General features: G+C 40.9%; 1 protein-coding gene across 1 annotated transcript in view; it reads left to right on the top strand.

Annotated features, from left to right (window-relative positions):
* Nucleotides 1-21817, top strand: part of LOC122806498 (dnaJ homolog subfamily C member 3-like) — a 305071-nt gene that overhangs the window by 34199 nt on the left and 249055 nt on the right. The window contains exons 2-3 of the mRNA XM_044076997.1: nt 8374-8484; nt 20581-20705. Coding sequence (XP_043932932.1) covers nt 8374-8484; nt 20581-20705 — 236 coding nt within the window. The remainder of the gene's footprint in view (nt 1-8373; nt 8485-20580; nt 20706-21817) is intronic.

The raw sequence follows: 21817 nt of genomic DNA, 5'->3' as shown, positions 1-21817 counted from the left end.
GCTTGCCTTTGGTACAAAGAGTCTTTGTTTTGCTTGGGATTGCCTGATCCATGCAGCCCTGCAGGTGCTGGTAGAAGGCATTTGTAAGTGATTCAGCGGTTTGAGTAATGTTTACCGCCGGCTCAGGGGCCTTAAAGGAGACCGCACTAGTCTTTAGAAGTGTGAAGTCGGCTTTCGAGAAGTTCTTTACTGTGGTCTTTTTCATTTCGGGTGGGGCGGGATGAGGACCTCCAGCGAGATTAGTTTGTGATCAGATCTCACCAGTGAGGGGTATACTTCCGGTGTTGAACATTGTGCTCCCATGTTCGTGATGATGAGATCAAGTATGTTTTCTCCTCTTGTGGGGATGGTGACTAGTTGTTCCATGGCATTTGAGTTTATGAATTCCAGGAACTTTTGGGCTAGAGTGTTTGGGCTTGAGTAGTGTTCCCAGTATATATTAGGATAGTTGAAGTCACCTAGTATGATGGTGTTCGGAGATACATTTATCCCCTCCAGTGTTTTCAGGAAGGCCATTTGAGGTTCCTGAGTTTGCGAGGGTGGCCTGTAACATGCTACAAATTGCAGAGCAGTCTTGCCTATGGTTAATTGCACCTGGATGGTTTCCGATGCATCGTGCGATGCCACCAATCTTGAGGTGTGGGTGTCCTTGATGAATATGGATACCCCTCCTCCTTTCTTGGTATTGTCCGGGTTTTGGGGCCGGAACGCATGATATGAGGTAAAACCTGATAGTGCTGGGGTGCTCTCAGGAGCCTTGAACCAGGTTTCTGTCACAGCACAGACATCGATGTTCTCCATACTGAGAAGGGCCTCGAGTGCGTGCATCTTGAGGTTGAGACTTCTGGCATTGAGCAGCATTACCCTTAGTTTTTTTTCTTTGTTTTGTTCTAGGGTGGTAGGTTTTGAATTTGAGCCTTGCCTAAAAAAGGCACTATGGGGGTGGCAAGAGCCTTTGCCAAAATCCGGAATCCCAGGGGTGACAAGTGCAAGCCGTCCCTTGCGAAGCAGCGTGGCTTGTCCAGCATGTCATCCCAGGCAGACAGACATTGGATCCCCTTTGAATGACACCAGAGTTTAAGCCAATTGTTAAAGCTGATCATCTTATCTCTATATTGTGGCATCATTCTTGGTGAAGGTAGGATACTGCTCAAGGTCAGGGTCATACCTGCTTGGGCTACATAATCAGAGAGCTCCTCTATGTCTCTTTTCATGTAGTCCAAGGAGGTACGTCAGGAGGTACGTCTCAGGTCGTTAACACCAGCGTGGACAATGATTATAAAAGACCTAGAGTTTAGGGGGCAGGATTATATAATTTGGTAACCTCTCTATTTGTTCATTGCAGTCCATTGAAAATCATTTATACCAAAATAATTTGATTTCAAAGAAAGTGATTGACTTTGTTTACAAAGCTACATTTTTTACTATGTGATTTTAGCTGTACACAGTTACTAAGATCCATTTTCTTTCAGCTGTCCAAAGTTTGGTTTTTCTCTCAACTTTGCTTTATTTCTGAATACAGTTTTATTGTAATATTTCCTACCTCTTATTTAATACCCCAACACACACTTTTGCCAATGTTTATTTCTATTCTTTAGCTTACTTGATGTTTTACTTTACATGTTTTCCCATTTTACAAATGATGGTGTGTAAAGCAGTGTTTCATATAAATCGCACAGTGGGGTAATTGCATGTTCTCAGATGGTGACAAGCTTAAAAATGACCGGACTTAAGTTGATTGCTGTTTGAGATTATTGTATGGATCCCTTCAGAGTGGACCACTGTGGGGCAGTTAAAATAATCCCATTGTTTGATGTTACTAAACTGAAGGCATGCCTTTTAATAACCAGCATATACAGATTTTCCACACCCAACAGTGTGCCTACATTTTCTGCCATTACAAAGATTCCTTCTGACACTTCTTCCCTTGGTATAACGATATTTTAACCATTCATGCTTATGTTTTGGTGTTTCTTTCTCTCTCTAGGTAGATTTAGTGGTCTTCCTTCCTTGTTTATATATTGACATTGCTGACTTTGTGTAAACAGATTCCTTTCTACTTTTATTTATTTTTCAGTATTTTCCATAAGTCGACTACCCTAGTGTTCTGAAACTCCGGACATGGCTTGCTGTTTATTTTCTTTCTGTGATTGCAGCATTGCCCAGATTTGTCAGCTCAGCTGGTCTTGCTGCATGAACTAGGAGTTCTAGCCGTTGTCCTCAAGATGGTCTCCTGAGTGACTGTGCAGTGAAATCCGTGATACCTTGAAGCAGTATGTCAGCTACTCATTGAGTTTCTTGGTATGAAATTGCCTAACTTTGCTCTTGTCCCTATAGTTCTTCTTGAAGGGATAACCTGCATCATTTGCATAAAACCATTCCATTACTCAAGTAACAGACTTGTCTTTATTGTTTTATATCATTTTATAGCTAGTGGTGGCTGCCCTTAGACAGGAAACAGCATTCATGCCCACCTTTTCTTTATTGTTGAGATTTACATCCTGACTTTCTCTGCTGTGGTATTCAGGGGGTTATTTTTGGATCCAGCACTTGCAATGGTTTCCGTATTCATACTTTGCCGTACAGCTGTATGCTCCTACCTCACAGGTTGCCCGTCTCTGGTAATTGTTACTGCATGCAGTCATCTTGGCTACAGTTATGGTTTATCTGTATAGGACTTCTAATCTGACATGATGCCTGATATAAATTTGGGAGAGAAGCTTTTGAGGAGGTATGTCATTGTTTAGATACCCATATTATTCTTGAATTAAAGTTCCTCCACCTTTTTGCTAGCTGCCTTTAAGGTAGTAGTGGTGGTGGGGTTATGTTTCTCTGCCTCGGCAGCAAGGAGGTGATACAGTATAAGAAATAAGACCATAGAAGCTCCCTGAAGACTCTGGCCATATTACTAGGAACATGTGAACAATACTCTGCAATCGATCATAGGGCCGATAAGAGTCCTTATACACATTTAAACAGACACACTTAAAAGTTTTTTGCTACTTTTAAAGTACTTGTTTTGCCCACCTTCCAAGTCGAGCAGGGCCATATATGATAATTGTGGTGTAAATGTGTCTTATCTATCCAAGTATGAAAGATGAACGGTAAAGATAAAGTAGTACTATGACCTGTAGTGGTGAATAATTCCCTAGGCTGAGTGTACATTGATTTAGGAACCTGTCTTCCTGTAAGTCTTGTTTATTTGTTATAAACTTAGTTCCCTTCTAGAGGTGTCTGTAGAGCCACTGTTTTTCCAAAGAAGTAGTACATCAACTAGGACTAGGTCTTTATTGGTTTGAAAAGCAAGAAACCGGTCACCATGAGGAGTAAGTAGGTTGCTGACTTTAGGGAGAGTTGTGCTAATCTTTTTGGATAATTGGAAGATTTAATGCCTTTATTGATTGATTGATTGATTGATTGATTGTTAAAAATCTGAGAGGCCTTTCCAGCAGTATGCTTGGATTTGTACTTGCAGAAGGGGGCCCTGTATTTGATGTTGGGTATGACAAGGGAATAGTACAGTACTAAGATGATGTCTGTGGAGCTTGAAGATATTCCCTTGGAAGTTAATTGTGCCAGTTAGAAGGATTACTGGACTTTGATGGAAACATGATGATCAAATGAGAGAGAGATTTGTTGACGTAAGTACCCAGGTGTCATTTAGCTATATCTGCTTGAAGAGGAGTACCACTTTTAACATATGAGGTGGAAATAGCTTTTCTGCTGAATGCTACTGTACCACACAGTTTTGCATTTAACTTGGTATACCAGCTATGTGCATATTCCATCCCTTTTTTTGAGCTGTTTAGTAGCAGTGGATGAGCAGATAAGTGCCTATCTTACAATTCTCAGCAAACTCTGTCAACCATGCTTCAGTGATATTGGTTTGAATGTTTGCAAAATAAATGCCAAACAGGAGAGGGCAAAGTACTGATCCCTGCAGTATCCTACCAGTTAAAGTTTTATGTTCAGAAAGGTTACAGTAACGTTCGATACTTGGGATCTGTTGGATAGCTAGTTTGCAATCCATCAGACATCCTAGGGGTTGCATTGTTTATATAACCTTTCACTAATGCCAGTGTGGGGATAGTGTCAAAAGCCATGGCCAGGTCAAGATAAGCAGTGTGTACAGAGTGACAGCTGTTTACAACCTCTGTAACCTTTTCAAAGTTTACTGGTTTCAGGAGGTGCAGTACTTACCCTTAGTAAAACCAAACTAAGTGTGGTCTAGGTCAGATTACCTCTTTCTGTATAAATTAGCTCTTCTGTGATATAGTCCATGACTCCACCTGCCAGGCTGTTGGGCTTGTAATTACCTGGGTCTGAAGAAGAACCCCCCCCCCCCCCAATGCATAGACTGGTGGCTGTTCTCCAGGCATCAGTGACAAATGCTGAGGATAGGCAGAGGTTGATCAGCTTAAGTAAAGGCTTGGATAATGTATACTTAGCACTGATAAGAAAGCAGCCTGGTGTTTATTTATTTATTGACATTTAATTACCAGGAAAGTTTGACTGGGTAGGGGCCCATTTTTAGCATATGTCCAAGGAGAAATGCTCCAAATGTTCAAAAAGATTTCAAGAACAATCATTTCACAGTCTTCAAAAATAATACAAAATATCTACAGGTCAAATATTTTATTTATTTATTTACATTTGTTAACCGGGTAGTGTCCGACTGGGTTGAAAAACAAAAGTTTTCAGCGAATACCCGGGGAGAAAAGCTCCACAACAAAAAGAACATTATTAAGGTGCAAGCAGTAAACTTAGTTTAAGTAGTACATTGCTAATACTATGTAAATGAGCTTACAAAAATATTATAGCAACATATAACAACAGAAATACAATATAAACATGCATGTTTGAGGCATACAGGAAAACTTTTGTTTTTTTTTTCTTTTTTACAATATATATGAGGTATATAAGTCATGTAGCTTTGCAAGGTGAGTTACTTCTGCAACGCCAGAATTTGTCATGTAGTTTTACAAGTTGGGTCATCTGAAGGAACAAAGATTAATAAAGAAAAGACAGATAGTGGGATAAGCACTATTTGGGCTGTCGTGTGAGATGAGTGGGAAAAAATAGAAAGAATATTAGTTGGGAGCAATACAGGGGCATAGCCAGTTATCATTTAAATAGTCTTTCAGGGTAGTTTTAAATGTGGACAGGTTGGGATTTTTAGTTCTCTGTTGAGGAAGGGTGTTCCAATCTTTGGCTATTTTATGGGAGTAGAAGGACTCTGTGATAGTTGTGAGACTGGGTTACTTTTAGCATTAGTTTATTGGATGACCTGAGGAGTCCACAGTTTGTGTCTGGCTGGACTAGGTTTGATAGAGCTGGGCAGTCAGGGTTGAATATGATTTTATGGCCAAGTGAAAGCTGTTTTAGTAATAATAGGTTGGGAAGTTCCAGCCAGTTGAGCTGTTGGAGTGCATAATTATGCCAAATTAGACTTAATATGAAAACATTGGTTAAGATTGGATATTAGACATATGAAAACATTGGTTAAGATTAGATATAGATATAAGTTGTATGACAATGTTTGTTGTATGACAGCGTTTTAATATTTAGATACATTTTAGCCAGTTTATAGAGAAATTAAAGGTAAGTTAGCACAATACTAACAGGTATGTTTTCTGATTCCATAGAAACATCACTTTTAGCCTTTGACAGGAATTCTAAGACTTTTTCCATGGTAATTATAGCTGAAACTAAACTTTCAGTGATTGTGGGCACAGCACTGTGGATAGGTAGGGAAAATTAACATTAAATTTGTGTGCTAGTATTGGCTGTATCCTTGGGATTGGAATATAGGATATTATTATGAATGAGTGCAGTGTATTTATAACATTATTCCTTAATTTCCTGGCATAACTGAAGAAGGTTGTGTAGTTTTGTTTGATATCTGTAACAACCTTAAGTTCATACTCAGCTTTGCAATTTCTAATAGTGCACTTAAGTTTCTTGCTGGCATGTTTCAGTGTGGTTTTGAGGGATGAGGGTTTTGTAAAATGTTATATTATTTTCTTTTGTTGCACACTTTATATTCATATGGGAATTACACCTGAGAAGTTCGTTCCTGAATTTACCATTATGTTTAGGGTAGATGGTACAAACTTCTGTACACAGCTGTTTAGAAGCTGGTAAACATTAAAAGTAAATGTAGCTGTCCTCTCATTTGAGTCCATTTGCAGGTGTTTATTGGGAATTTTGCATAGGTCTTTTACCCTGGAGGAGCCCCCTAAAGATGGGTTCACTGAGTGATGGGCTAGTGCCATTAAGCCTGACAGACAAGCAGACATTTGTGATCAGATTAAATGAGGGACGAGGAGTTGCATTGTGGGTACATGTGAAGGCTAGGCTGGAAAGGACAAGCTCAAGAATATTAGAATCTCTAGTGGATACTTTTACAGTTTGGTCCAGTGCATTGGTATCAAAGTCTAGGAAATGCTGAGGATATTCATTTTTACTATGTTAGTCTGTCCCTCTGCCTTTTTATCCTGAACGTTTGTATATTTTCAATGATTTCCTTAGTATGATGCAGCAATATGCATCTGAAGTCTTTTTATTCAGATGTTCACTTGCATGTCCTGATAAACGAAAGTACATGTGTTTAAAGTTTATTATAGTTCAGATTTGGATTAAATTGCATTAACATGGTAGTCACTGATTTATATATCTTCAAGAAGAGAGCATTCAGAGGTTAGACTGGCTGCACATATCTTCTTAATTCAGCTGTCTACAGTGCCACACGTCTTTGGAGTTTCCTTCTAATCCATGTTGTTGTGTAGTTTCATTCTAGGAGACCTATATCTTCATTTTAATGTAAGCTATCTTTAATACTTGAGTGTTAATGGTTGCCACATTTTGCAAAGGTAGTACTCCTTCGTGTCATTTAAGACATTTCTTCCTGCTGCTGTCCAGTCATGACCGTGCTTTATATGTGCTGGTATTTATTAATTGGTTAACCCACCTGGCATAAGTACCTCTTTTCTGTAGTGATGCCAGAACATTGAGTTGCTCAGAGCTGCACAGAAGGCAAATGGAGACCATATTGTAGTCCTGGGATTGATTCCATTAATGTTCATTAGCAGCTCTTCCGCTTAATTCTGTGCACTAAACTGCCAGCCCATTGCGATTATTATTGCCCAGTTATCCCAGACTGTTAGACTTTGGCATTGTTTACCCTGTGCAGATTATGTTAAATGCTTTGGTATTTGACTAGAAAATCTTTAAATGACATCTGTGTTTTGCATGTGTTAATATATGCCTTCTTTCTTCTCATCAGTCCTGTACGTCCTCTGTAGTTTGATATGACATGAGACTTGACAGGCCTTGGTTTGTTAAATTAGTAGTACTACTGAATGTGTTGAATAGGCCTGTACATGTCCTTACAAGGCCCTGTTTATATTCGGATTGTTGTCTGATGAAGATCTCATTATTCATGCTTTCTGTAGTGGCTTTTGTGGCCAGCTGTTTGGTAAACTGACCCTGGGAGGACTACATGCAGATCAGGTGTGTTCCTCAACAATTAAATGTGCTTTATTGAACCTGAAAGTCGTGCTCATGTTAAAATATAGCACTTAAATATTCTGGCCATGTAAGTTTCAAGGTTTCATTTTTGAACCATTGTTAATGTAGACAGACAAAGCCTTTTGACCATTGTGTGGCACTGTCTGCAGCCTTGGACAGTTTTGCAGGATAGTTGTATTTCAGTAATTTGTCAGGTGGACTCAAACCCATCTCTGTAACATGGAGAGATCAAGCACTGGGCATGTTAAGGTGACACAAGCTGGACTAGTGGCATTGATGCTGGAGGGGCCAGGAGGAGAAGGATGGACCTGAGTGACCATTGTCAAAATGTCATTCAGACAGACCAGGATGGTAGGGGTGATTAGCCTCAACATACTACCAGTGCATGGAGAATCATGGGTGGACAACGCCAGATGGGCTTGCTCCACTGAATCAGTGCAAGTGCTTCTGTGTTGAGGAAGTAGTTGTATGGGGACACACTTTCCTTTTCCTCATCAGACAAGCTACTTACCAGAGAGGGTGAGATGTGTTGAGGTAGGGAGTGCCTAGAGCTAGCCCTGAAAGTGGATGTTTTAACTCTTTTAGTGTTTGGACACTGTATGCAACTTAAGTTATTAATTTTAAAATCAGATGCTTGTCACTCATATAGAATACTTCACAGATGAATAAACAAACCCTGACAAGGTTAGCAGTACTGCACAATACAGTGACTCAATTGAGAGTATGTTTTTATATGTGGTGTAAAAGCAACATGACAGTGGTCTGCTGTGAAGGAATGACCTATGGTGCAGTACTATAGTCCTATCCTCTTTACATCTAATACAGTTTCATTTCTATGTTTAGGACTGTTTGCTGCCAGCCAAGCTGAAATTGAGCAACACTTAGAGATGGGCAAGAAGCTGTTAGCTGCAGGGCAGCTGGCCGAGGCACTGTCACATTACCATTCTGCTGTTGGTAAGTACCATATGTAAAGAGGACAGAATTACATGCTGTGATATGCATGTTATACATAGATATCCCACATGTTCTACATAAATATCCCACTGTACCTCTGTCTCTCTGTTGTGCGTGCACACACACACACACACACACACACACACACACACACACACACACACACACACACACACACGATTTGCTTTATAAACTGATATGTTAGTTATATAATACCTTTCTGTTATGTGCAGTTATTACCCACAGTGCCCCCAGTTCCTGCCACCTTTAATACTTAAGATTTCCATTTGTCTTACTGCTCAGCTTACTGGTACTAAAACTCTTTGATTTTGTGTCTTGAGAGACATACTATTTTCTGTGCCCTTGACTGTACAGGGCACAGTTCTGGTTCCTTGTCCTGCTGATTAACCAGGGTGCTTTCTTATCAGTCATCTGGTTCTCTTGGACCATTTCCATTAGTAACTTAGAAAAATAAAACATACAAATGCAAGATTGCTAAGCTTTGGCTGTCTGAGTTTTACCACCATTTGATGGTCCTGAAATTAGTCACAAGTTCCTTGCATATGCTCGCTATATTACTGGCAACATGTTTGTGATAATTCACATGATTAAAAAACAAGTAATGGTGGTCATAGCATGTTGTATTTGTACTAGAAAAGCTTTAACATTTAAGTCAGTGACATTCATACTTATGGCATGAAAATGATAAGGCTCAATAGTATATTGTTAACTTTTATTAGCTTTAAAAGTCCACAAACCGTAATTTGTTTATTTCATATTGCTATTAATATGTTTCACTATAAAATGCTGTTTTGTTTAATAATATTTGATTGTGCTAATGACATTATTTTTAAAATGTATTGAAACAGTTTTGCTTTGTTTTTATTACATTCACAGTAAATGTTACTGTCCTTTAAGTTTATTGTTTAATTGATTGATTTAAAAAAATAGCTTTCAGATTGTATAAATTGTAAAGTAGTTATACTTTGATCTTTACTTTAATCCAGATTATCTTTGGTCATGGAAAAAATATATCTGTGTTCCATGGGAATGCATATTTGGGATAGTGTTGTAGGGTGTACACTTAAAGTATCTTCAGGAAGCTAGACTACAGAAGAAAAGAGGTAATGTGTCCATCTTATAAAGCCTTGGCCTGACCACACCTCGAATACTGTGTGCAGCTCTCGAGGCCATAAAAGAAAAGGGACATCAAGCTGCTGGAAGCAGTTCAGAGGAAAGATTCCAGTAAGTTCTGTGGCATGGGAGGTGGAAGATATTGCTAGAAAAGCTACTTGAAACCAGAAGAGATGGGGGAGGGGGGGCACCGGATCTGGTCATATCGGGGGGAATGTGAAGGTGTTGTTGTGAACAGGAGCAATAGATAGGTTAGGAAGAGGCATAGGCAGCAGATTGTAAGGTCTCCAGAATTGCTTTTTATCAGATGCTGTTATAAATTTATGGAATTGTTGGTGGGGAAGGAATCCATAAAAACATTCAGGAGGTCATGGGACAAGTGGAAAAGAAATAAAGGTGAAAGCAGTGAGAAACTGAAAGGGTAAAATAGACTTATTGTCTCCTTTTACAGTCAGCAATTGTAATGTAATACACCTGCTTCTGCATTTTTTATTTATTTTAAATGTTAGTTCGCACAGTGTTAACAGAAAATAATCAAGAGAAAAATGTAGACTGAGAAGTTAAATAGACATCTGAAAGTTCCATGTCTCGCTGTTTAGGGAATCTGCTGCAAAACTGAAGGCATTTGCAAAGCACAGAAATGTTTCTCTGTGATGGATATTTATTAATATATGATTTTATAAGTCAACTGAAAGTATAATGGTGTTGCATTTTGATTTACTTTGGTTTAGGCTTCTCATAGGTAAATGCTAAGTTCAGCCAGTAGCATGTAGTCAGAATCAAGCCGTATAATATGTATCTGTGAGGTCAAGACCTTAACCATTATGCTAGCCCCGCCTTCCTCTATATGAGATTTTTACATTGGTGTTCCGTGACTGGCAGAAATCTATGGCCGTATTTGTTGCAGTATGCAGTTCATTGCTTATGTGCCACAACTGTGTGTGTGTAGCCTGCTATGGCACTATTCTGCTTACTGTGTGTACAAGGGCTAACGTGTCATGATATGCAAGCTAAAGTTGTTCCCAGGCATTTCCACTTACGTGCATATTTGTGCTCTGCTCATACCTCTCAGCTGTACAGATTTTCGCAGAATCTCCAGATTTTTGTGTCATATTTTTAGTGTTCCTCCTAAAATCTGTACTTTCTGGCAAATAGTTGAGGATTGAGGTCATTAAATAATGACAAAGATTTGAGTTTAAGACTCCATATCCTTCAGAAAATGCAAGCAAATCAAAAACATAATATTCTATCAACTTTCTAAGTTTGTAAAAGCAATATTTAAAATCTATTCCTGTTTGTCCCCCCATCATTTTAGGCTTTGTCCAGTTTTTTTGCTGTAAGAGGTTGAGAGGTATGGCTCTGCTGTTTAAAATAAACAGAGCTGCAGACTTGATTTTATAGAATTAGATGTGAGCAGGGCAGATGACTGACAAAACACTTGATTCTTACCGGCATTCTTCTGGTGTACTTCATAAATTCTTCTTCCGTCTTTGCAGACTAGTAGAACTGTAGTATTGAATGTTTAATTGCATGATAGTACCAGAATGATCTGTATTGCTGTAGCATTACAGTGCTTTTTGTCTGATTGCTTACTTAGTTGCTCTGTTTGTTATTAGTATGCAATGCTAATCATGAGAGTAGTCCCTCAGGAAGTTTCCTATTTTCTGAGGTTGCCATATTAATTTTAAGCCTGTTTGTTATTTTGGCCTTGTTTTCATAGGATCATAGGTGGTTACTAGGCTATTGGCCCTGAGGCCCTTATAAGTCTGGCCAAGAGTTTAGCCCATGTTTAGACAAATCAGCACCCGATGCCCCTGTCCAGCAGGGACACTGGTGGAATCCCAGGGGTATATTTTCTGTTTCCCATCCAGTTATCCAGGTTGTGCTTAAAAAGGGGTCTAGTTTTTTTTTCCCATCTTTTCCTGCTGACCATCAATTTCTTCCCATTTCTGCCAGTTTGTTATCCATTGCAAACATCAAAATGAGAACATTTCTGCTCATTCCGCCTTGTGTGTGCAGGTGTGAGATGTCATCTTGATTGTCTTGGGATCATGTGCTACATGTCCTATCCTCTGTACTCTGCAGCAGCTGATGGATGAAGATCGGTCTCCCTCGAGGTCGTCGAGGCGGCCCTCCCGGCCCGCTTCGACTACCTCTTTTAGGTCAACAAAAAGCATCTCCGAAGCGGATATGGATCAGATGATGCGTCGGTTCTTACAGACCCAAATGCAGATTGGGGTGCTCTTGCCCCCCCCCCTCTGGGGGGGAGCGCGGCCCCCATGTTTGCCCTGATCACTCCTTCTCCGACTCGTTTTCGGATCTCTGAGTCATCGGATCTGTGCCCATTTGGACCCAGGGAATTGTAGGCGCCGATAGCGCTGGTCTCTTCGCCGACTATGCCCTCGAGCTTGTCAGATCTGAGCTCTCGGGGCCGAGAGCTGAGCATTGGATCCGAGGGAGTTGTATCTTCGGAGCTGTTGGCTTCGGAGCGCACCTCTCTCTCGGCGCTGACTGCTTCGGCTCCGACCCCGACCTTCCTCGGAGCCGAGGAGATTGCTCTCAGAGGCTGGCGAGGGTGATTCTCCTTCGGCTTTTGAGGTAGTGGAGAGGGTACTGTCGAGATCCTCCAGATCCCCGGTTCGGGCTGTGGATCCACCCGTACCCCCACTGTATGAGGGTCTGTCTTCCATCATCCAACCATCGGGACAACCTGCCCAAGCCCTCCAGCTAGTTCCTGTTGAGGAACAACAACCAGTGGACGAGCCCTCTTCGGATAGCCCCACCGAGGAGGTTCCTCAGAAACGGCGGTGTAAAAGGAGGCACCTGGACTCCCTCGAGTCCGTTACCACTGACACGGACTTAGATGATAGGGAGGGTTCCCCAAGGTCACCTCCTGAAGATGTCTCCTTTGGAGACATCATGGAAATGTTGCGTATTACAAACAAAAGGCACTAGAGAAGAAGAAGAGGCTCGACTCCGTAGTTGAGCTTACAACACTTTAATGTGACTCACAACACTCCAATACACGTATCACACATAAACTCCCTATTACAGAACACAGTGCGTTTTCGTTTCCTATGACTTCTTCTGATGTGTAACTGAATACATATTGGCTACACCCCATCTTTAAATATCCTTTAAGCTAATTACCTAATTATCAATAAAACATTTAAATACTTTTTAATGAGCACTCCCATAGGGAACACACCAAGCATTACTACTTAACATATAAAAACTACATCTACAAAACACATTTTAAAAACCTACCAATGTTGGTATAATACCTAAAACCAACTTACATACTAAATACTATTGTAAAATACATTTAAAATACATAAATAATACAAATACAATAATTTAATGCAATTTCATTATCAGTAGATGTTAGCACCATCTAGTGTTGAAATATATTATTTACCAACAAATACTAGAAAAATGCATAGTCCCATAGCGTGATATAAAATATAAAAAAATCATAAAAACTCTACCTATTCAATAAGCACAATTCAAACTTATAATGAATACATAAAATTTTTAATATCTACAATTTAGCTGCCCTCATCTTTAAAACTGGGGCAAGGGAAACTGCGTCGTTTAGTCCTGGGGGTTTATTAGCTTCCAAGAACAATTGCCACAGCAGTTCTTTATATTCTATAGAGGTTTCCCATAATCCACCCCTTATATCTTTTTGCACTACTTCTAGTATAAAATATGCCTCCTGACAGCTAATTTTGTGTCTGTAAAGTGCATTGTGTGTGCATTTAATCCTAATTTCATAATAATGCTCATATATTCTATTTTTCAGTTTTCTTTCTGACTTTCCCACATAGAATGCATCACAATGGTCACGCAACCTTATGTAAACTATACCACTAGTTTCGCAATTTGCAAAACACTTACTTTGAATCAGAAAATCCCTACTATTAATATAAAGAGTTGCTTTTGTACAAATATGTGGGCACTGTGAGCATCTTCCACACTTAAATGTTCCAACTTTTCCTTCCCTTACTATATTCATACCATTTTTACCTTCCAAAATTGTCTTTAAGCTCTTACCCTTTTGATAGGTACATTTCAGTGGCTGTATAAACAAGCATTCAAGATCAGAAATTTCTCTAAATCTGTTCCATTCATCCTCCAGTATTTTTCTATTTTTTTATTGCTTCCCCACTAAAATCCAACACAAAGTTACCTTCGCCTTCATATTTGTCAACTTTTAATTCATCATTATTCCATCTTGTTCTGTTCCCAAGGATAGGGTTAAATTTGTCATTTCTTCCTATCCTAACCTCTTTTTCTATTGCCTCAATAAGTCTGATTGGGTATTCTCTATCTCTAAACATATTACGCAGTAATGTGCACCCATCATTAAAATCTGATTCATTCGATGTCATCCTGCTGCCTCTTACGAATTGCCCCTTTACTATTCCTTTTTTCTGGTGGTAGGGGTGCGCACTATTGTATGCTAAATACGAATTGGAAAATGTTTCTTTTCTATAGATTTTTGAAAAGAATTCATTTTCTCCTTTTCCTATCAAAATATCTAAATATTTTAAAATATTCCTATCACACTGTAAGTGAATGTCAGGAAGTTGGTCAAACTTGAGATGTAGTTAAAAAAAGTATTGAATTCATCTTCTGAACCTACCCATAAAAAACACATGTCGTCCAAAAAGTGCCTATAAAGTTTCCAACCGTGTTTAAACTCAGAATTAATAATGTATCTATCCTCCCAGGCTGACAAAATAATGTTGGTGTATATGGGAGCACATTTCGCCCCCATAGCTACCCCCTGGATTTGTTTAAAGAACTCACCTTCATAATGTATATAATTGTTACAAAGAACTAGGTCCATTAATGTTAAAATAAGATAAAAATCATTGTTACTGAATTTCGCATAATTCACTAATGCTTCTTCAAACCATTTCATTCCTTCACTATATGGTATAGAAGAAAATAGATCCACAATATCAGTTGTGATAAAAATAATATTCTTGTCAAACATATCTTGTGTTAAATTCTGTAACAAATCCCATGAGTCTTTCACTACACCGTTGCCCTCCATTGATCTTTTAGTTTGACATCTAGCCATCTGGCCAGGGGCGCTGTAACAGAACCTTCTGAGGCTACTATGGGTCTCATTGGGGGATTTTCTGCATTTTTGTGAACCTTCGGGACTCCAAATATTGTGGGGACTTTAGGTTTTTCAACATGTAGGTACTTGAAGGTTTGAATATCGATTGAACCTTCCAACAGGAAATCATTAAGGGCTAAATATATTTTTTTGTTACCTATATTTATTTCATTGAGTGAAGCCCTAGCATATCTCTCTGTATTTTCCAATAGTTCCATCATTTTGGCTTCATAAAAGATTTGGTCCATGATAACAGTTCCACCTCCTTTATCAGATCGCCCAGTATATCTCTTAATAAATTATTTTCTTCATTGGTGAGATTAAATGAAATTTTATTCTTAGTAAATTTAACCCTTAGTTTCTTTTCCATAATGGCCTCAAAATTTTTTAGTTGCGGGTGTAGGGGAGGGTTAAAGGTGCTCCTTTTCCTTAACTCCTCTGTTCTATGGCCGTTAGAATTCTGTCCTTGGAACAAAAGTTGAAAGTTTTTCTTTCTTAAGAATAATTTTAAATCTATTAATACCTTACTAACATCAGCCTTCCTATTAGGGACAAATTTAAGTCCTTTAGAGAAGAGTGCAAAGTGTACTTCACTAAGCTCTTTATTGCTATCATTAAATATGTTATAGCCTTTATATTTATTTACATGTCCTTGCACTATAATTGACTCTTGAGAATTATCTTTTTCAATTATATTGTTGTCACATTCTACCACTGTTGAAAACCTTTTTTGTTGTTGTTGTTCACCCTTGCCCCTCCCATATTGATAGTTTTTTTGATTAATTATTTTTTATTCTTTCTGATCTCCTTAATGGGGGGAACTCAGAGTAATCATTAATATTGACTAACTCCTCCCTAGTATCTTGTGGCTCACTCATAGGGTGCTCTTTTTGGCCCCAAACATTCTGAAACGTATAGTTTTGCTTATAGGAATATTCTCTGGGTTTTGGATAGCACACTTTTTCTTTATATTCTTTTATATCCCTTTCTAATTTTCTAATTTTCCTTTCATACACATTCCTAATGCTCTTTTCAATTCTTTTTAGTGTTTCATAATATTTCCTTTGACTTTCCTCTATGGTAAATAACAGATCCTCCGTTATTTTAGAGTTAATACTTTCTATTTTACCCTGTAGGCATTCTATTTCTCTCTCATTTTCTTTAATTATAGCTTTCAGTATATCAAACCCACAGTTATCAAAGATGGTAAGTCATTCATAATGGAACTCACTACCTTCCTTTACTTTATTAGGATATTTACAAACTCGTAAGCCTTTAGGCACTATTTTTAAGCTCAAACATTCCCACAGATAAGCATTTTCCAATTCAATATTTTTGTATTTAAACAATAAATCATCCAACATTTTAACATTATAATCATAGGATATATTTACATCATTTTCCTCAGATAGGGGTGTTTTAATGTTGCGTATTAGAGGGGGGTGGTCTGCCCAAAAACCTTCCCTTGATGAATCTGTGTTCCTGGAGGCGTTTGAGGCAGGCCCATCTACTTCCTGGGTGTCCCTCTGGCCGACCCCCTGGTGGACTTAATTACCACCGGGGCGTGGAAGGAGCCCGACACCGTGGAGCCAATACCTAGGCGTCCCGACAAAATACTGAGCCCCCCACAGATGGGCAATCATGGGCCAAAGGATCCCTTGTTGATGCCATGTTGGTGGCGGTGGCCACCAAGAAAGAACTCGCTCAGGAGAGTTCTCTGGTCCACCCACCAGATAAAGAATCTCGAGCGTTGGACCGGATTGGGAAGCGGATGTTTGCTTCAGTGACCTTTTCTATAAGGGCACTGAACTATATGGCAGATACCATCAGGTTACAGCGAGACTTGATCAAGGAATACGCTGCAGCCCCCCCAGAGTCCATGTCGGTCAGAGACAGGAATGTGTTTACGACACGAATGGCCACTCTGAAATCCATCTCCAATACGTCTATGTGGCTCCTCTCTCTTGCTTCGGAGGGAGTCGCTAGAGCCAGCGGAGCAGGGGTTGTCTTACGACGTCACACCTGGCTCCATCTTTGCAATTTCACAGATCCCTTCAAGGCGTCCTTCGCGAACGCCCCCTTTGATGGTTCTGCTCTTTTCGGCAAGACCGTTCGCGATACGCTGGTCCAAAGCGAAAAGTACGGGAAGACGCTGTCTGCCGTCGCAGTCTGCTTCTCTAGCCCCCAAAGATCCTTCTCCAGGAATCGGAGGGGACAAAAGAAGCTGTGGTTCTGCAAGTCTCAGCAATCCCATCCAGCTGCGGCCCACTCGTCCTCTAGAGGCAGAGGAGGACAAGGTGGACGCCGGCCCAGAGGCAGAGGGGGGGCTGCGTAATTTCGGGTCTAGAGAACATTTCTCGGACAGACCCGTGCAACAGCCCTGAGGGCTTGCCCGACTGTCCCTCTCTGGAGGCAGTCGGGGGGCGGTTGACGGAGCACCTGTCAAACTGGAAGTCCCTTACAACAGATCGATGGTGCTCCGTATCATTTCCAGAGGTTACTTCACTCCTTTCCTAAATCTTCCCCCCAAAACCAGACAACTCCCCGATGTACCACCCGATCAGAGGGAGGCGGCGGCTTTAGAGATTTTAAAGATGCTAAGAAAGAGCCATCCAGCCCGTCTCCCCAGATCAGTCCGGATTGGGTTATTACTCAAGGTTCTTTTTGGTGCCATAGAAAATGGGGGACCTCAGACCCATCTTAGACCTTTCCGCTCTGAACCTGTTTATTCCCAAAGAAAAGTTCCGGATGGTCACTCTTTAATCTATCCTCCCCCTTCTGCAGGAGAACGACTGGATGTGTTCCATAGACCTCAAGGATGCGTACTACCACATTTTAATGGGCAGACGATCCGGGAGGTTTCTCCGCTTCCGGCTCGGAGCCAGTCATTATCAATTCAGAGTTCTTCCATTCGGCCTCACTTCAGCCCCCAGAGTGTTCACCAAAGTCATGGCGGTGGTTGCTGCCCACCTGAGACTTGAGGGCATTCAGGTCTTCCCGTACCTAGACGACTGGCTCCTTACCGCGACCAATGGGCATCAGCTCTCGGTAGCGAGAGATTACGCACTGACTCTAGCCCACAACCTAGGCATTTCAGTAAACCTGCAGAAGTCCTGCCTGTGCCCCACTCAAGCCCTGGAATTCATAGGGGCCAGGTTGGATACTCGAATCTCTCGAGCTACCCTTACATCAGTCAGACTAAACAGTTTGTCTTATTAGGTATTAGCCCTTCTCCGGAATCCTTCTCCTCCAGCGGAGTTAGTCCTGAGGGCACTAGGGTCTATGGCAGCCGCGATTGGTCTTTCCCTCCATGCCCACCTGCGAATGCGAATATTGCAATGGACCCTTCAAGTCCAATGGTCCCTCTTGCTCCACCCATTGAACACGCCCATACCACTGAGCAGAGTTTGCAGGGACTCCCTTCTTTGGTGGTTGCATGCGTGGGAACTCAGAGAAAGGAGGCCTTTTGTGATCCCCACCAGTCGAAGCCACGTTGACCACGGACGCTTCTCGCCTCGGGTGGGGGGGGCATTGTTCAGGCAGATCTGTTCAAGGCACGTGGACTCCCCTAGAGACCGCATTGCATATCAATGTCCTAGAGATAAGGGCGGTGCTTTTGGCGTTGCAAGCTCTCCACGACCTTCTTCCCCTGGGGACTATTGCGATCCAGACAGACAACATGTCTATAGTCTGGTACATAAACAAACGGGGAGGAACCAGATCCTACCCCCTGTGTCGAGAGGCCATGAGAGTTTGGGAATGGGCGATCTCCACCAACCGCTTTCTGGTAGCAACGCACATCCCGGGACGATCCAACATATTAGCGGACAAGCTAAGTCGGGTGCTCCTGACTCCGTACGAGTGGTCTCTGAATTCATCTGTTGCGAAACAGATCTTCCACAAATGGGGTCAGCCTTGCTGCGATCTTTTTGCTTCTCCTTTAAACACAAAATGCAGCAAGTACTTCGCAATAATTCCCCCCAGTGGGGAAACCCCCAGAGACGCTTTGGTCCATGCTTGGCCTCCCGGGCTCCTTTATGCTAATCCACCCCTTCCTCTCATGATGAAGTTCATTCAGAAAGCCTGTCGGTTGGGGAGCAGAGTTATCCTCATAGCCCCATTCTGGCCTCGGCAGACCTGGTTCCCCTTTCTGCGGTCTCGCAGTGTGGCTCCTCCGTGGATTCTGGATCCCAGTCCAGAACTGATTTCTCATCCCGCGGATTGCCCAACGCCCAACCTGGTCAACCTCAAGCTTGCGGCTTGGCTGATCCAGTTCCATTAATGGCTAGGACTCCCGGTATCTCATCTCCCGTTAAGGCCATTCTGGTTGCGGCTCATAAGCCATCTACCAGAAAACTTTACAACAGTAAGTGGAAAGCGTTTTCCATTTGGGCCGAAGATAAGGGCTTGGACCCATTTACTGTCCCTATCCCGACCATCCTAGACGTCCTCTCATTAATCTTTCAGCAGGGAGCAAGCGCTTCTACGGTTAAGGTACAATTGGTGGCCATCTCCCATTTTCATGTGGGTGATGGCATAGGTTCCTTAGCATCTACAAAGTTGTGCAAAACCTTCTTACGAGGCATCTTCCTTTTAAATCCACCGATAAAGTCTGTGGTTCCCCCATGGGACCTCACTCTAGTCTTGCAAGCCTTAACGAGTCCACCTTTCGAACCTGCGGCCTCAATTCCATTGAAATTCTTGTTATGGAAAACAGCCTTCTTAGTGGCTATTACTTCGGCCAAGAGGGTTTCAGAATTACAAGCCTTGTGTATGAAGCCTCCTTACCTTATCTTATCTTTCACAAAGATAAAGTGTCCCTCAGGACTAACCCGTCTTTCATGCCTAAGGTTGCTTCAGAAGCAAATATAAATCAATCAATAAATCTACCAGTGTTTTTTCCCGCATTTCAGAACAAGGGAGAATACACATTCTACAAACTGGATGTACACAGACAGCTGCGTTTCTACTTGCATAGGACTAGAGAGTTTCGCAAGTTGGACCAGTTATTTGTCTCGTATGCAAAATCGGCCATGGGTAAAGCCATTTCCAAGGTCACTGTGGCAAATTGGATTCGTCAGTGTATTATTCAGGAGTATATATCGTCTGGCAAACCAGCCCCGGTTAATATCCGTGCTCATTCTACAAGATCTGTAGCCACTTCAACAGCCTTCTGGTCTAGGGTTCCAGTAGACTGCATATGTTAAGCAGCTACTTGGTCCTCTTCTCATACGTTCATTTCTCATTATAAATTAGATGTGATTTCGAGAAGTAGGGCTTCTTTTTGCTCCGCGGTACTTCGGAATATCCTCCTGTAAGGACCGCCCAGGTTCTTATAAGTAGCTGGGGACTCTGTCCCACAGGTTGCAGAGCAAATGAAGTAACTACTTCAGATAAAGAAGTTATGTACTCACCATAACGTTCCATCTGAGTAGGTACTTCATTTGTCTGCAACCAACCCCCCCCCCCTGCCATCCCCCGAACCTTTCGGGATTTTCTAATCACCTTTGCAGTTGATATTTCATGTTTACAGGTTGGTAAGGCAAAAAAAAATGATCTGAGGTAATGTGGTTGGTAGCAAGGGATTATGGGTAGGGGGAGGAGCTAGGAGCTCGGATCTTGGAGCTTGGTAAGCTGCCGGCTCAGATCCGAAGTCGGATCCGATACCCACAGGTTGCAGACAAATGAAGTACCTACTCAGATGGAACGTTATGGTGAGTACATAACTTCTTTTTAACCATGTTCTGAACTAGGTGTTGATGTGGACAGGCACTTTTTTGTTACTTTAACACTGATTACTGAAATTAAATCATGTTGATTCCCTACAGAAGGAGACCCAAAGAACTATCTGACATACTACAAGCGAGCAGCTGTCTACTTGGCCATGGGCAAGTCCAGGTCTGCACTTCCAGATCTTTCAAAGGCTATTGAGCTCAAACCAGATTTTCTAGTGGTAAGTTGAAATCACATCAGGTTTGTAGTCTGCATTATGGCATTAGAGAGAAATTTCTGCCACTATTCAAGTCTGTCGTCTTCCCTAACATATCAGCATTCTAGGATTTTTCCTTTTGTTTTTGTAGTGTAAATAACCAAAGAATACACTTAGCATAGAATAGGATAACTGCATACTGGGGAGCTTTCCCCCCACTGAGTTTTTACCAGTTTAGCTATGTGAAGCCCTATTAATTTGTGATGGGCTATTTATTTTGTTTAAAATCTAAAATACTTACACTTCTCTTTCCGTATTAAAGGAAAACTCTGCCCCCTCCAACAGTTAAACTAAATCTTTGGGTTTCTTTTCTCCCTACAGTATGGTTCTAGTATTGTGTAGGTACCAGAAACCTGCTTGTAGTATTTAAAACTTTCATTTCCTTGCATTGGAATCAAAGGAAGGGAAAGCTCACTTAGTTTTTAAGCTCAACTTCTCACGTACTTTGCAGAGGAATTTGTCTCTGCCAGCGTGATCTATCATAGACACAGATAAATCTGTAGTTTAGCAAAAACATTCACAGTTCCATAAATAAGAAAAATACAAGTAGCAAGCTTCACAAAGGAAAAAAAAAAAACATATAGTTTCTTCACCACTTTATTTGGTACCTCCGCCTTTCACCTTCAAAGAATAATTATATACTAGTGCTCCATTCCTTTATACCCCATCCAGTACAAAAATTCATGTATATCACTCAATCATTTAAAAACATATACATCACTTTAACTTGTGCATCATTTTAACACATTATTATAGAATAAATACACTCAGAATTACAAATTATAAAGTCAGGTTGCTGTCAATATTCATTCCTCTAGGTTGCAAAGTTTTAAAATTTATAGTACGTCTACATTCTAACCTATCTAAATCATCCTTAAAACTTCCCCCATCTTTAAAAAATGGGTGAGCCAAAATGCTATAAAACAAACTAACATTGTTACCCCCATGTGTGGACCAAAAGTGCTCAGCTACTGGACTAAACATATTTCAATTCTTGATATCCTTTAGATGTTCCAGGATCTTAGTTTGACCTATGTACCATTTTTCCCTCTCACACCCACAGCCTGTTATATAAA

The sequence above is a fragment of the Protopterus annectens genome, chromosome 7.part0, assembly GCF_019279795.1.
Source record: "Protopterus annectens isolate FY-2018-M chromosome 7.part0, PAN1.0, whole genome shotgun sequence".
NCBI lineage: Eukaryota > Metazoa > Chordata > Ceratodontiformes > Protopteridae > Protopterus > Protopterus annectens.
The sequence above is the reverse complement of the archived record's forward strand: the minus strand, read 5'-3'. Positions and strand labels throughout refer to the sequence as shown.